The sequence below is a fragment of the Oryctolagus cuniculus genome, chromosome 11 (assembly GCF_964237555.1).
Source record: "Oryctolagus cuniculus chromosome 11, mOryCun1.1, whole genome shotgun sequence".
NCBI lineage: Eukaryota > Metazoa > Chordata > Mammalia > Lagomorpha > Leporidae > Oryctolagus > Oryctolagus cuniculus.
Genome location: NC_091442.1, coordinates 79,350,267 through 79,364,913, shown reverse-complemented (window position 1 = coordinate 79,364,913; position 14,647 = coordinate 79,350,267). Strand labels below are relative to the sequence as shown.

At 36.6% G+C, this 14,647-nt stretch overlaps 1 protein-coding gene across 4 annotated transcripts in view; it reads right to left on the bottom strand.

Annotated features, from left to right (window-relative positions):
- The window catches only part of ZDHHC17 (zinc finger DHHC-type palmitoyltransferase 17), a 118,885-nt gene that overhangs the window by 16,458 nt on the left and 87,780 nt on the right, over positions 1–14,647 (bottom strand). For 2 of the 4 annotated variants that reach the window (XM_051846461.2, XM_002711353.5), the window contains exons 9-10: positions 5,591–5,733; positions 4,286–4,386 (exon numbers count right to left, since the gene is read on the bottom strand). The exons of the other annotated variants lie outside the window; for them this stretch is intronic. In XM_051846461.2, coding sequence (XP_051702421.2) covers positions 4,286–4,386; positions 5,591–5,733 — 244 coding nt within the window. The remainder of the gene's footprint in view (positions 1–4,285; positions 4,387–5,590; positions 5,734–14,647) is intronic. 4 annotated transcript variants of the gene reach the window in all.

Sequence of the window (14,647 nt, the reverse complement as noted above, 5' to 3'; positions counted from 1 at the left end):
TTATATTTAAAGAAACATATCTGAGTAACACTTTCAAGTTTGAAGGTCAAAGTGTGTAATTCATCTACTAAATTTCTTCTGCATAACAATCAAGAAAATGAACCAAAAAGTTAATCAAAGAAATCAGCAACTTCACAAAAAGGATAAGCCATTCTATATCAAGAAACTCAAAACTGAAGGTAAAGAAAAGCAGAGGATTCTGGTGAGGCAGGCTGCCTGGGGTAGCTCTTACTCCTGCCTCTACTTATGTAAGTACTGTGAAAAACTGCCAATGAGAAGACCTGAGAACCCAGGTCGGCCCTCTGCTACAGTTGTGTGACCCTCAACCTCCTATCAAAATTCATGTTATTTATTCAATAGAATGATATCTGGAGTTTTGGAAAGCAATTAAAAGTTGGGGCCGATGCTGTGGTGCAGTGGGTTAAAGCCGCCGCCTACACTGCCAGCATCCCAGATGCTCCACTTCTGATCCAGCTCTCTGCTGTGGCCTGGGAAAGCAGTAGAAGATGGCCTGGGTCCTTGGGCCCCTGCAGCCACTTCAGCAGCTGGAAGAAACTCCTGGCTCCGGATTGGCGCAGCTCCAGCCATTGTGGCCAATTGGGGAGTAAACCAGCAGATGGAAGAACTTTCTCTTTCTCCCTCTCTACCTCTCCTTCTCTGTGTAATTATGACTTCCAAATAAATAAATAAATCTTTAAAAAACGAAGTAATTAAAGTTGGGGCCCACGCTGTGGTGCAGCAAGTTAAAGCCCTGCTGCCTGTTCGAGTCTCGGCCGAGCTGCTCCACTTCCGATCCAGCTCCTTGTTAATGTGCCTGGGAAAAGAAGTGGAGGATGGCCCAAGTGCTTGGGCCCCTGCACCCACATGGGAGACCTGGAAGAAGCTGCTGGCTCCTGGCTTTGCAACAGCTCAGCTCCAGCTGTTGCAGCCATCTGGGGAGTGAACCAGTAGATGTCTCTCTCTAAATATAATTTTTTCAAATAAATAAAAAATCTTAAAAAAAAAGAAATTAAAGTTAAATGGGATCATAAGGGTGAGGTCCTAAAACAACAGGACTGTGGCCTTATAAGGAGAGGGAGAGGGAGAACTTTCTTACTTTCTCTCCTTGTCACATGAGGATACACAAAGAAGAGTTTTCTGCAAGCAAGGAAGAAAGTCATCACCAGAAAACTGGGAGAAAATCACTCTCATTTAAAGCGCTCGGTCTGCAGTGTATTGTTAAAGCAGCCTGAGCTGACTAACACCTAACTGGATCCTTCAGCTCCAATCAACTGCAAGGAAAAAGATGAAGCGGTGAGCAGGTAAGCCAAGAAAACCCCTTCAGAAATAGAAGTCTATGAATCCCACTGTGTGGTTTCCACTAAGCCTCAAAAAATACCAGAGTTTGTCATTAAAATGGTTATCTTACATACACTGGGAGAGTGGTTATGGGGGATAATGCTAGCATCATTCCATGGCTAACGCTAGATAGAATGGAATCACAGGCAGAACTTTTAAGATCTTAAAATAGCTAAACCCAAGGTCCTGAGCCAAGAACTTAAAACTGAGCTCTCTTTTATCCTCAGGATACAAAAAAAAAAAAAAAAAAAAAAAAAAAAAAAAGGATAGAAATTTAGCCAGATTGTAACACTGAAGAGATATTTATTCTACTACCTTTCAGGAAAGGAAAAAGTTCAAGAATGAATTCGTAATATATCAGAGGAAGCATGAAAGTCTTAATGAATCTGCCCAAGTTAGTCATGAACAAGATGAAAGATGAAAAGAAATGGTCTAACAACATTACTAGCATACATTTAAAAAAAAAGAAGAGGAAGAAAATAGGTACACAGTATTCACAAAACAAAGGACCCAGTCTGGAAGGAAACATAATCCAAGGAAAAATGCGAATTAACCAAAGATGTTTCATAATTGAATTAAAATACAAATCCTACAAAGAGCTTAAAAATTAAGATAAAACAATTACAACCAGATGAAAAGGGTGCCTCTAGAAATCAGAAAACAAAGACTAAACCATTATATATGAAATCAAATTTCATAAAGATGAATAGAAGGAGCATCAAAAGACTAAGGCAATCACAATACATAAGAGAAAAAATTCAAAATAATAATTAGAGACCAAAGGATAAGACAGATGACAGCCAAAGATAGTTCAACATAAGGACAATGTTATCCCTGAAGAGGGCAATACCACAAATAGAATTCAGAGATCATAATTTAGAAAAATTCCCAAGAACTGAAGAAAAACCTTCATTTTTAATATTGTATACATAATATATTATCTCTACAATGAAAAGACATCCTGTGTACTAGGAAAATCTGAGGGGCAATAATCAGCATCCTCTGTAACATACTAGGTACTTTTCAGACTCAACGACAATGTCTTCTTGAGTAAAATTTTTAAAAGTTAAAGGCTTTGTTGAGCTTTTGGTAGAATAAGAGAGTCCTTTGAGAAATAGACAAGATAAGTAAGCACAAATCTACAAGTATATTGATTCAAAAATTTAGTGTCCACTCTTATGCATTAAGCATTAGAATAGTCACATTGGGACATGAAGAATGAGTAGAACAGATATGCTTACTTTTATAAAAAGAAATGACCTCTGGAATGACTTTCAATTTCCAGACATACCTTCTAACTTTATATTTCCTAAAGTGGACATTAAAATTTATTTTCAAAGAAAAAAAGTTCAAATTCATATCCAGAAATAATTTTAAATTGTTGATGTACTCCTAATCTGCTATGTGAAAGTGGAAAAATCAGGAAAGTTAGATATTATCAAATAATGAAAACTTAGTGGCAGAGTACAATAAAGTGTCATAGGAATCTTTTTTTCTATTTATTTGGAAGTAATATAGCTATACAAGCTTATAAAAGCTGAGAATATGACAAGTAGATTTTTTAAAAAAATTTGTTTGAAAGAATTAGAGAGAGAAGGACACACACACACACACACACACACACACACAATCTATCAATCTTCCATCTGCTGCCTCCCTACCCAAATGGTTCGACAGCCTGGGCTGGGCCAAACCAGAGCCAGGAGCTTCTCAGTCTCCTACATGGGTGTGTGGGCCCACGTACTTGGGCCATCCTCTGCTGCTTTCCCAAGTGCATTAGCAGAGAGCTGGATCAGAAGTGGAACAGCTGGGACTCAAACTGGCGCCCATATGGGATGCCAGCACTGCAGACGGCAGCTTTACTCATTGCGCCACAGTGCCAGTCTCAAAATGGTAGATTTTGAAGGGCAGGCCAGAACAGGTTTATTTAATTTCTGTTTAAATATTTCTGCCTTTAAATTACACTGGTATATATTTTATCTTTAAAAAAAATTGAATAACTTGGGGCCGGCGCTGTGGCGCAACAGGTTAACACCATGGCCACATGGACACCAGTTCTAGTCCTAGCTGCTCCTCTTCCGATCCAGCTCTCTACTATGGCCTGGGAGAGCAGTAGAAGATGGCCCAAGTCCTTGGGCCCCTGCACCCACGTGAGAGACCTGGAAGAAGCTCCTGGCTCCTGGCTTCAGATCAGCGCAGCTCCAGCCGTTGTGGCCAGTTGGGGAGTGAACCATTGGATAGAAGACCTCTCTCTCTCTCTCTCTCTCTCTCTCTCTGCCTTTCCTCTCTCTGTGTAACTCTGACTTTCAAATAAATAAATAAATATTTAAAAAAAATTGAGTAACTTGTTCATCTAATTTTTTTTTGAGAAAAGTTTTACTGGCAACTCTCAGAATATAACTCATTGAGGAGAGAGGTCCTGCATGGGAATTAGTGCACAGTGACCCCCATTGTTGACTTAACAACACTCTTCAAATAAAAATTGTAGTCTGAGAATATTAAGTTTTAAAGGTATCTGTCTCACAGAATTTTTGAGAAGATGGACACCTTAGTATACACTTTACATGTAAATATTTAATATTGATTAGTACTTGTTGGTGTTCAAGGTTTCAGTTTTTGGAGCATTTTGGATTTTGGGTTTTCAGATCAGTGATTCTCAACTGGTACTAAATTAAAGAATGTGAGTTCAATGAATACTGAAGAAAATGCTTCTTAAACATTCAATAAGTAGTAGTTACTTTTACTATTATTTATGCTATTAAAGGTAGCTTTCAAAGGCAGTCTATTAAATATGAAACATAAAAAATTATTTCTAGTAGTTCATACTTATTTTTCTAAGAATACTGTTTTACATCATCAAGAGTACTTCAGTCCTATTGTGAAATTATTAGCAAACATTTGATTAAAAAACAAATTTGTGCTAGAAACAATCTTTAAAAAAGGATATCATTCCAAAACCAGAAAAACCACGTTACATACATCCAGAATTTGGTTGCCAAATATATCCCAAGGGGCAATGCACTATGCATTGAATGATCAAAAAAGGATCTGAAAAACAGAAGTTTTGTAAAATAAGTTCTATATTATAAAAATGAATGTTCATTAAAATGATAATGACATACATTCTTCAGAGTAAGGACTTGTTTAAACAGAATCTGGAAGTTTGACTTGCTTAAAAACCTAAGAGAGTTCTTATGGTAATGAATAGTAAATGACTTTACAGCAGAATGAGTTGCTAAGACTCTGAAATTTCTTTTAGTTCATCAAGAATTAAAATTATATTCCATGTACTCTTCAACTTCAGAATCTCAGTATATTCTTATTAAGTCAATAATTCACTTTACTATATATAGTATTCTTCCAGCATAGTATTCAACAAAGACATGCTATTTTTACAAATGAAGCTTATATTTATAATACTTAAAGGAAAAATAAATATTAATAAATTTCATTAAACATAAACTTCTATGTTTATGCAGGCTAACTAGGAAGCCTTGATGACTTTCTATTTCTACTATCACTTGGAACTCATATAAATACTAAATGCAATTAACAAGAACTAAGCCATTCTTTGAGAAACACGTTAGCATATTACTAATCATTCTCATCTGGGTGAATTTGATTTTAAGAAATCCGTTTCGAAATTCAGATGAAAATGAGATACTAACAGAATCGAACTCAGATGGAAGTAAACACATGCCTACGTCTGCTGGCTGGGGCAACTTTAGGGTAAAAAGATCTACGGGGAAGAGGAAAAAGGAATGGTCACAATATTCAATGAAGAAAGAGGAAACAATGAAAAAAACAGAGCCTATTTCATAATTAGAGTCTGCTCTGCTACTAAAAATAAAACCTCTTCTTTCTTGCTGCCAATGACCAAAGAAAATGGTAACTTCAATGAAAAGGTGAGCTCAAATATTATAATTACCAAAATAGACAATATATACTACACCTAGAGTTCAGAAACCTTAGTTGACTTCTATTGAAACCTATCAAATAATTTGAATTTGTATTTTAGCCTTAAAACTTACAAGCTAAAAATTATTATAAATTATTGTCAGTAAAGCCTTTCAACTTCAGAATCACATTAGAATGCTAAAAAAATCAGAATATACAAACTTCTCAAAATTCTTTAAATAACAAATTAAGATCAAACCATAAAAAAACAGTGTAAACTTACATTAATTTTGTATAGTGTACGAATTATATTTTTCCATATACAGTTCAAAATAATTAAAAACAACACACTTACTTTGAAAGAAACTGTACTGTAGCCCAAACGCCACCATACATTAGCCCTTTAATGAGCCAAGAATCAATATTTAGGTCTGCTATAAACCCAACCAGCCAAATAACTAGGAAAGGAGTTCCTAGCATGACTTTCTGCCGAAATTCCTGTAGAGAAACAAACAATTAGAAAGCTTTTGCATGTTCAAATCACTTCTATCTGAAAGTCTTATTTTTTGAAAGTATGAACAGGAGGTGAAATTCATTCATTCAGATATGCCTACTATGTGCAGTAATATTCAAGGTGTTGGCCTCTATCTTCTGACAGACATAGGCACTGAACAATATAAAAGAACTTCGTTAAAATTGAGGAGAATGAGAACAGACATTCTAAGAATGGGTTCTAATTGGTCAGAGACATTAGACAGCAGGACCACCTGGTAACACGTAGACTGGCAAGAAAATGCTTCATAATAGCTTGTTTTAGTGTCCCCCTTTTACAGGGGCATAGATAACTACAAGATGATTAGAATAACTAATGGATTAAGAACTATATCAGGTAAAGAAAGCTGAAGATGGCCACACTGGAGAAAAATTTTGAGTAATGCATATAAACACTATATTAAAACATAAAAATGTGATAAGAATGAAATCTCCAGGCTCCCAGAGTCCACAAAACAGAGACATTTGCCTCTGAAGAGCAATCAAACAGAGTGCTCAATATTCCAGAAATTATTCCATTTTGTTTCTATACTGGTCTGGCTGTTAGAAAGTCCATACTTGTGTTGATGGCGGCAGGGCACCCACTTAAGCATATGAGGCACCCACTCCCCTTAATCTATCATGGGCAAACTTATTCACACTGCCAACATAGAACACCAACAGGCAGTAGGCTCTGGGAACACCTCAGCTCTTTCCATGGATGGAGCAGAGCACACTGGAGGGTGGACCCCTGATACTTATAACTGTGGGAATTCTGCAACTGCATGATAGGGACTGAGGTGTAGCTGGATCTCTGGGAAATCAACGTGTCTGGCTTCAAAGGCTCACAGTTCCCTGAGTGCTTGTGGTAGATCATGCACAGGGTTGTGTGCTCACACTGAGGAACATCCAGATCCTACATGGGTTGGGTATATAGCAACTGTGGGCTTGCCCTGGGCATTGATCACATTGGCAGAAAGGTGGTGAGACAGTGATCATACCAACTGATGTGATCCTACTGAACCCCTGCTAATAATACAGGAGATCTATCAAATCCATCAACAAATGTCTAAACACAAACAGAAGTACAAGAAACATGAACAATGAAGACAATATGACTCCCCCGAAAGAACACTTCAATTTTATAATGTGAAGGAAAAGAGATTGATGACATGCCTGAAAAAGGAATTCAAAAGAATGATCATAGAATTATTCAAGGGGCTGATGCTGTGGCATAGCAAGTAAAGCCTCCGCCTGCAGTGCTGGCATCCCATATGGGTGCTGGTTTGAGTCCCAGCTGCTCCACTTCCAATCCAGCTCTCTGCTATGGCCTGGGAAAGCAGTGGAAGATGACCCAATTCCTTGGGCCCCTGCACCCACGTGGGGACCCAGAAGAAGCTCCTGACTCCTGGCTTTGGATCGGCGCAGCTCTGGCTGTTGCAGCCAACTGGAAAATGAACAGCAGGTGGAAGACCTCTTTTTCTCTCTGCCTCTCCTTCTCTCTGTGTATAACTCGTTGAAATAAATAAATCTTTAAAAAAATTACTCAGAAATAATGAAAAGCAAATTCATGAGTTAAAGAAATCCATACATGACATTATGAAAAGATACTGACGAGAAATAAATCTGAAACATTAGAAATGAAGAATTCAATAGCTCAAATAAAAAATACAGTAGAAAGCCTTAACAACACACTTGGTGAGGTAGAAGAAAGAATATCCAAGATAAAAAGACAAATATGTGGAAATATCTCAGATTAAAAAAAAAAAGCAGAAAAAATGGAAAACTGAAATCAGTGTCCAAGATATATGGGATACTATCAAACGACCTAACACTGGGTCCTAGGAGTTCCCGAAGGTGTAGAAAAAAAGAATGGATTAGATGTTTTCAGTTAAATAATAGCAGAAAACTCCCCCAATCTGGAGAAAGATAGAGACATCCCAGCACAGGAAGAACACAAAACTCCTAACAGACATGACCAAAGAAGATCTTTACCATGAAACATTATAGTCAAGTTTTCAACAGTAAAACATAAAAGATTCTAAAATGTGCACAAGAGAAATGCCAGATTACCTTCAGAGGATCTCCCATTAGACTGACAACTAATTTCTCATCAAAAACCCAGCAAGCTAGGAGAGAATGGAGAGACATAGTCCAAGTCTTAAGGGAAAAAAATGGTCAACCAAGAATACTGTACCCTGCAAAGCTCTCAAGTATAAATGTAGGAGAAATAGACACCTTCTAAAACAAAAAGAAATTGAAAGAATTTGTCACCACTCATTCAGTCTTACGAATGATACTTAAGGATGTGCTACAAATAAAGCAAGTTTCAAAAAAAAAAAAAAAAAAAAAAAGCCTGAAATCATACTGCGTTCTTTACTGACCACAATGGAATGAGGCTGGACATTAACAACCTAAGAAACTCTAGAAAATATGCAAACACATGGAGATTGAACAGTATACTCCTGAATGAACAGGTCACAGAAGAAATCAAAAGGGAAAAGAAAGTTCTAGAAATGAATAAATATGAAACACATCATATCACATCAAAATTTATAGGACACAGAAAAGACAGTGTTATGAGGAAAGTTTATAGCAATTACTGCATACATGAAACAACTGGAAATCCATCAAATGAAAGATATAACAATGTATCTTAAAGACCTACAGAAAAAGGAACAAACCAATCCCAAAATTAGGAGGAAAGAAACAATTAAAATTAGATATGAAATAAACAAACTTAAAACCAAAAAAAGATACAAAAGATCAGTGAAAAGAGCTGTTTTTAGAAAAATAAAATTGATATACCATTAGCCCTACCAAGAAAAAAAGGAAGACTGAATTAATAAAATAATGGATGAAAAAAAAAGGAGATGTTACAATAGGTACCACAAAAATAAAAAGAATCATCAGTAGATGCTAAAAAATGCTATATGCAAACAAAATGGGAAATCTAGAAGAAGCAGATACATTTCTAGACACACAAAATCTACCAAAATTGAGTCACTAAGACACAGAAAATCTAAAAAGACAAATAACCAAGACTGAGATTGAGTTAGTAATAAAACCCTTCCTAACAAAGAAAAGTCCAAGAATGGAAGGCTCCACTGCTGAATTCTACCAAAACTTTAAAGAACTAATTCCAGTATTTTTTCAAACTATTCAAAAACAACTGAAAGAGAGGGAACCCTCCCAAACTCCTGTGAAGCCAGCATTACCTTAATTCCAAAACTAGAAAAAGACAACAAAGAAAGATAACTATACACCAATATGCCTGATGAGCACAGATGCAAAAATTAAAAAACAAAACAAAACAAAAAACCAGCTAATCGAATTGAACCATACCAGAAAGACCATTCACCCAGATCAAGTGAGATACCCCTGGTATGCAGGGATGGTTCAAATTACACAAATCAATAAACGTGATAAATCACACTGACAAACTGTAGAATAAAAACCATATGATTATCTCAATAGATACAAAGAAAGCATTTGCTAAAACCTCAATAGATACAGAGAAAGCATTTGCTAAAACAAACATCCTTTCCTGACAATAACCTTAAGCAAACTGGGCATAGAAGGAACATTGTTCAACACAGTCAAGGTAGTATATGACAAACTCATGGTCAACATCATACTGAACAGGGAAAAGTAGGAAGCATTTCCACTAAGATCTGGAACCAGACAAGGTTGCACACTCTCACCATTGCTGTCCACTATAGAACCAGAGGTTTTAGCAAGAGCCATTAGGCAAGAAAAATAAATCAAAGGGATACAAATTGGAAAGGAGGAAGTCATATTAACCCTGTTTGCAGATGACATGATGCTATACAAAGGGAAACAAAAAGACTCCACTTAGAGACTATAGGAACTCATAAGAGAGTTTGGTAAAGTTGTAGAACATAAAATCAATACACAAAAATCAATAGCCTTTGTATACACAGACAATGTTATGCTAAGAAAGAATTTTTAAGATCAGTGTCATTCACAATAGTTACAAAAAAATTTAAATACCTTAGATAAACTGAACCAAGGAGGTCAAAGATCTCTATGATGAAAGTCATAAAACATTAAAGAATAAAGTAGAAGAAGACACACACACAAAAAAAAAATGGAAAAATCTTCCACGTTCATGGATTGGAAGAATTAATATCATCAAAATGTCCTTACTACTGAGAGCAATGTGATCCCAATCAAAATACCAACGACATTCTTCTCAGATCTAGAAAAAACAATGAAAAATTTATATGGAAACACAAGATATCGTCAATAGCTGAAGCAGTCTTAACACAACAAAGCCAGTGGCATCATAATACCACATTAAGATATACTACAGGGCAGTTATAGTCAAAACTGCCTGGTACTGGTATAAAAACAGATATGCAGATCAATGGAACAGAACAGAAATCCTAGAAATTAATCTATGTATCTACAACCAACTAATCTTTGACAAACAAGCTAAATCAATCAGTGGAGAAAGGATAGTCTTTTTAACAAGTGGGACTGGGAAAATTGAAATTTCATGTGCAGAAGTATGAAACAAGACCCCTACTTATTATACAAAAATCAACTCAATGTATCCAAATCTAAATCTATGACCTGATACCATCACATTATTAGAGGAAAGTATCAGGGAAACTCTGGAAGATATTGGCACAGGCAAAGACTTCTTGGCCTCAAAAGTACAGGCAACAAAAAGCAAAAATAGGCAAATGGAATTACAACAAGCTAAGAAGCTTCTGCATTGCAAAGAGAAAACTCCACAAAGGGAAGAGGCAACTGACAGAATGGTAGAAAATATTTGCAAACTATGCAACTGATAAAAAATTAATATCCAGGATCTATAAAGAGCTCAAAAACTCACCAACAAAACAACGACTCCAGGTAAGAAATGGGCAAGGGATATAAACAGGCATTTTTCAAAGGATAAAATTCAAATGGCCAACACACACACACACACACACACACACAGCTCAGGATCACTAGCCATCATGGAAATAACAATGAAAATCACATTGAAGTTTCACCTTACCCCGGTTAGAATGGCTCTCTTACAGAAATCAACAAACAACAAATGCTGGCAATGATGAAGGGAAACGGTACCACAATTCACTGTTGGTGGCGAGGTAGACTAGTACAGCCATTATAGAAGACAGCATAAAGATTCCTCAGAAATCTTTAAATAGATCTTCCATATGACCCAGCTATCCCATTCCTGGGACTTTATCCAAACAAAATAAATCACTATATGAAATATTATCTTTACCCCCATATTTATTGCAGTTCAATTCAAAATATCCAAGTTGTTGTCCACCAACTGATGACTAAAGAAAATGTGGTATATATATATATATATATATATATATATATATATATATATACACTTACATACTATGAATTATTACTCAGCCGTAACAAAGAATTAAATCTTGTCTTGCAATAAAGTGGATGCAAACGGAAACCATTATACTTAGCGAAATAAGCCAAACCCCAAAAGATAAGTATGTTTCCCTGACTTGTGGTAATTAAAATGTAATTTATATGAGTGAAATTGACATTTTGAGATTTGATTATTGTTTATAGCCCTTGTCTATACTCTTTGAGGAACAGTGTTTTTTCTACTTACTACTCTGTGGATTGATAAGCTTGTGATTACAAAATAAACTATGTATATAAATAAAATTTGTTATTCTAAAAAGTAAAAGAAAAATAAAGGAAGAAAGAGGGTGGGAGCAAGTGTGGGGAGCAACTGGGAACAACTGGGACTAGACTGTTACTCGAATTAAGACTTATTTTATGCATCTGCTCTCCCACAATATGGCGCTGGGAGAGGAGGAAACAGCTTCTACACAGCTGCCTCCAGTTCAACCAATAAACAGCAGGACCTGCTCCTGATTGGAGGAGAGCAGCGTACTCGGCGTGTGGGTAGCAGAGTTGGGATTGGTGGAAGAGGACTATAAAGGAGGAGAGAGACAACATGCACCAGGAACATCTAAGAGGAACACCTGAGGAACATCTGAGCAGCCCCCGAGAGAGCCGGCCGGTGGTGTGCCACTCCCCCACGGAAGTGGGGAAAGTGGCAGGGGGAACCGCCCTTCCACGGAGGTGGAGGGGTCGGTAGCCAACCCGGGAAGGACCAGCAGCAAACCCGGGGAGGGCCAAGCAGACAAAAGAACAGCGCAGGGTCCTGTGTCGTTCCTCCACGAAGAGGGGGAGCGACATAATGGTGCCGTGACTCGGATAGGAAGCCTAGGCAGGGTTTAGTATCGTTCCTCCACGAAGAGGGGGAGCGACAAGCAAGGGCTGGAGGGAGGATAGGATGGGAATTATTATGCTCTTAAATCTGTATATATGAAATACATGAAATTTTTTCACCTAATATAAATATTTTTAAATAAGAAAAAAAGCTGGATTTTCAAAAACAAAAAAGTCTATACTTGTAATACACTTGTGTACACTTCCTTATATATACTTTTATCATAATTCTATCTTCAGAGCAACACAAAAAGTACTGTTGCCTCTTCCAAATAACTGTCCTTCAAAAATTCACAGGCAGGTATCAAGCCTCTCTTGAGTTATCTTAGATGACAAAACTATGTAAGATATACCAGCTAGAGTGTAACAAAACTTAGAATGCAAGTATTACTTTCCTCACTGAGTATCTTCCTGAACACTAAAATTATATACGTATTTTACCCTTTTCATGCTGCTGGCTTCTAGTAAAAAAAGTTTGTTTTTCACATAATATTCATGACTTTCCAAGTTTGGCCACTGTAATTTACTTTTTCAGCTAAAATGTGAAATGCTTAGTTATAATGTAAAATGTAACATATTATAATGTAAAATATTGAAAATTAAATATCAGTTTAATTTTATGTTGTAGTAAGAAAACTAATCTACTCATTTCTAGTATATGTAGCATTTATTCAATATTTAGAAAAGTATATATAACTCACAAGATAGAGTATTATAAGTGCTAGAGGAAGAAGGCAGCCATGTTGTTATTTGAAAACTTTCTAAAATTATGTTTAACTTGCAGTATTTTTAGTCAAAATATTTATTTTCCATCAGCAGTGGCCACATATTTTCATTTTCGAAAAGATATAATTCATATGTCTTAAAATTAACTTTTATATATACCATTCTCCAGGTTTTGACTAACATACAGTTGTATGATGAGTACCAAAATCAAGATATCAAACAGTTCTATAAAGCTTGAAAATTACTCCATGTCCTACAGTCTCAGTCTTGCATAAATACTAATCTGATTTCTGTATAATTTTTTCTTTGCAGTGATTTCACATGAACAGAATCATAATGAATGTATCCTTTGAAGTCTGGCTTCTTTCACTTAAGAAACACATTCGACATCCACCCATGTTGCTGCACCTATCAGCAGTTTGCCACTTTCTTTTTATATCCTGTGATTAAGGTTTTTAAAACATGTATGTATTTAATTATTTGAAGAGTAGCCTGGGAAGAAGATCTTCCTGCACTGGTTCACTCGCCAAATGGCCGCAATAGTCAGGGCTGGGTCTGGCCAAAAGCAAGTACTCCCCATCCTGATCTGCCACATGGATGGCAGGGGCCTAAGCACTTGGGCCAGCATCTGCTAACTTTCCCATGCCCATTAGCAGGAAGTCAGATCAGAGGCAGAGCAGCCAAGACTTAAACCAGAACTCTTGATATGGGATGATAGTACCTACAATGCCAGCCCAAGTTTGGCACTTTTTAAATATTGAGTAGTATTCCACCATATAGAAGTACTACAAATTTATCCATTCCTGACCTGCCAAACTAGAGTTGTTATCAGTTTATGAGATATGGATAAAGTTATTACAAAGATTTCCATACAGGTTAATCTGTGAACCTAAGTATATTTTACTTGGATAAATATCTACAGGACTTTTCGGTTAAGTTTTTCTTTCCAAACCATCATTTAACATATATATGGTGATTTTATAAAGGTGTAATAATAATGACACACTGCTATATAGATATGAGAAATCTATTCTATCTTACGGAAATTTTCAACACTATAGAAAATTTTGAAGAAGTTTATGGTGAATACTCATATATCTAACACCAAGACTCTACCATTTAGTAACCTATTTCTTAATAGACCTTTCCATGTTGGAATAATTTCAGATTTGAATACAATTTTAATAAATACTACAGACAGATCCTGAGTACTCTATATCCAAGTTCCTCCAATAGTAACATCTTGCAGAACAGCAAGTTAATAATCACAACCAAGACCTGGAACTTGACATAGTCAAGATACACAATACTTCCATCTCTACAGGGATTCCTCATACTGCACTTTTATAGCCAACTTCCCTCCTGTTTCCATCCCCTGCTTAATACCTGGCTACTAATAATTTGTTCTTCATTTCTAGGATTTCAAGAATTCTGTTTCTTTCTTTTTGTTAAAATAGATTTTATTTGAAAGGCAGAGAGAAGAAGAAGAGAGAGAGAGAGTGAGTTAGTTGGTTAGTTAGCTAGTTCTTCCATCCACTGGTTCACTCCCCAGCTGGATACAATGGCCGGATCTGGGCCAAGCCAAAGCCAGGAGCCAGGAGCCTCCTCCAGGTCTCCCACATGGGTGCAGAGGCCCAAGAACCTGGGATATCTTCCGTTGCTGTCCTAGGTGCATTAGCAGGAAGCTGGATCGGAAGTAGAGCAGCCAGGACTCGAACTGATGCCCATATAGGATGCTGGCACTGCAGGTGGAGGCTCAACCTTCCATATCACAGCACCAGCCCCAAGAATTCTGTTTCAATGGAATCATATATCATGTAACCCATGGTAATGGCCTCTGCACAAAACATAATTCTCTGGAGATTTATCCAGATTAACATGTAAATCACTAGTTCATTCC